Below are 449 nucleotides of genomic sequence, written 5' to 3' on the forward strand. Positions count from 1 at the left end.
CAAGATGGCGAGGAAATGCCCGACCTGCGGCAAGGCTTACGTGTCCATGCCCGCCCTGGCCATGCACGTCCTCACCCACAACCTCAAGCACAAGTGCGACGTGTGCGGCAAAGCCTTCAGCCGGCCCTGGCTGCTGCAAGGCCACATGAGGTCTCACACCGGGGAGAAGCCCTTTGGTTGTGCCCATTGCGGCAAAGCCTTCGCCGACCGCTCCAACCTGCGCGCCCACATGCAGACCCACTCGGCCTTCAAGCACTTCAAGTGCAAGAGGTGCAGCAAGACCTTCGCCCTCAAGTCCTATCTCAACAAGCACTACGAGTCCGCCTGCTTCAAGGGCTCCGAACACAGCTGTGCAATAGGGAACTAGCCCCCCAGCCCCCTGTGGTGCATCCCCATCCCTGTCCCTATTCCCATCCCTATCTGCATCCCCATCCCATCCCCATCCCCAT

At 61.0% G+C, this 449-nt stretch overlaps 1 protein-coding gene across 1 annotated transcript; it reads left to right on the plus strand.

Annotated features, from left to right (window-relative positions):
- Positions 1-4: 4 nt before the first annotated feature.
- Positions 5-367, plus strand: LOC104400185 (transcriptional repressor scratch 1-like; the record flags this gene model as incomplete). The annotated part of the gene is made up of 1 exon (XM_010022995.1): positions 5-367. A coding segment is annotated over one exon (363 nt), but the record flags the coding sequence as incomplete, so codon positions are not given.
- Between the last annotated feature and the right edge of the window lie 82 nt (positions 368-449).

The sequence above is a fragment of the Nestor notabilis genome, unplaced genomic scaffold (assembly GCF_000696875.1).
Source record: "Nestor notabilis isolate BGI_N333 unplaced genomic scaffold, ASM69687v1 C14685437, whole genome shotgun sequence".
In the NCBI taxonomy this organism is placed as follows: domain Eukaryota; kingdom Metazoa; phylum Chordata; class Aves; order Psittaciformes; family Psittacidae; genus Nestor; species Nestor notabilis.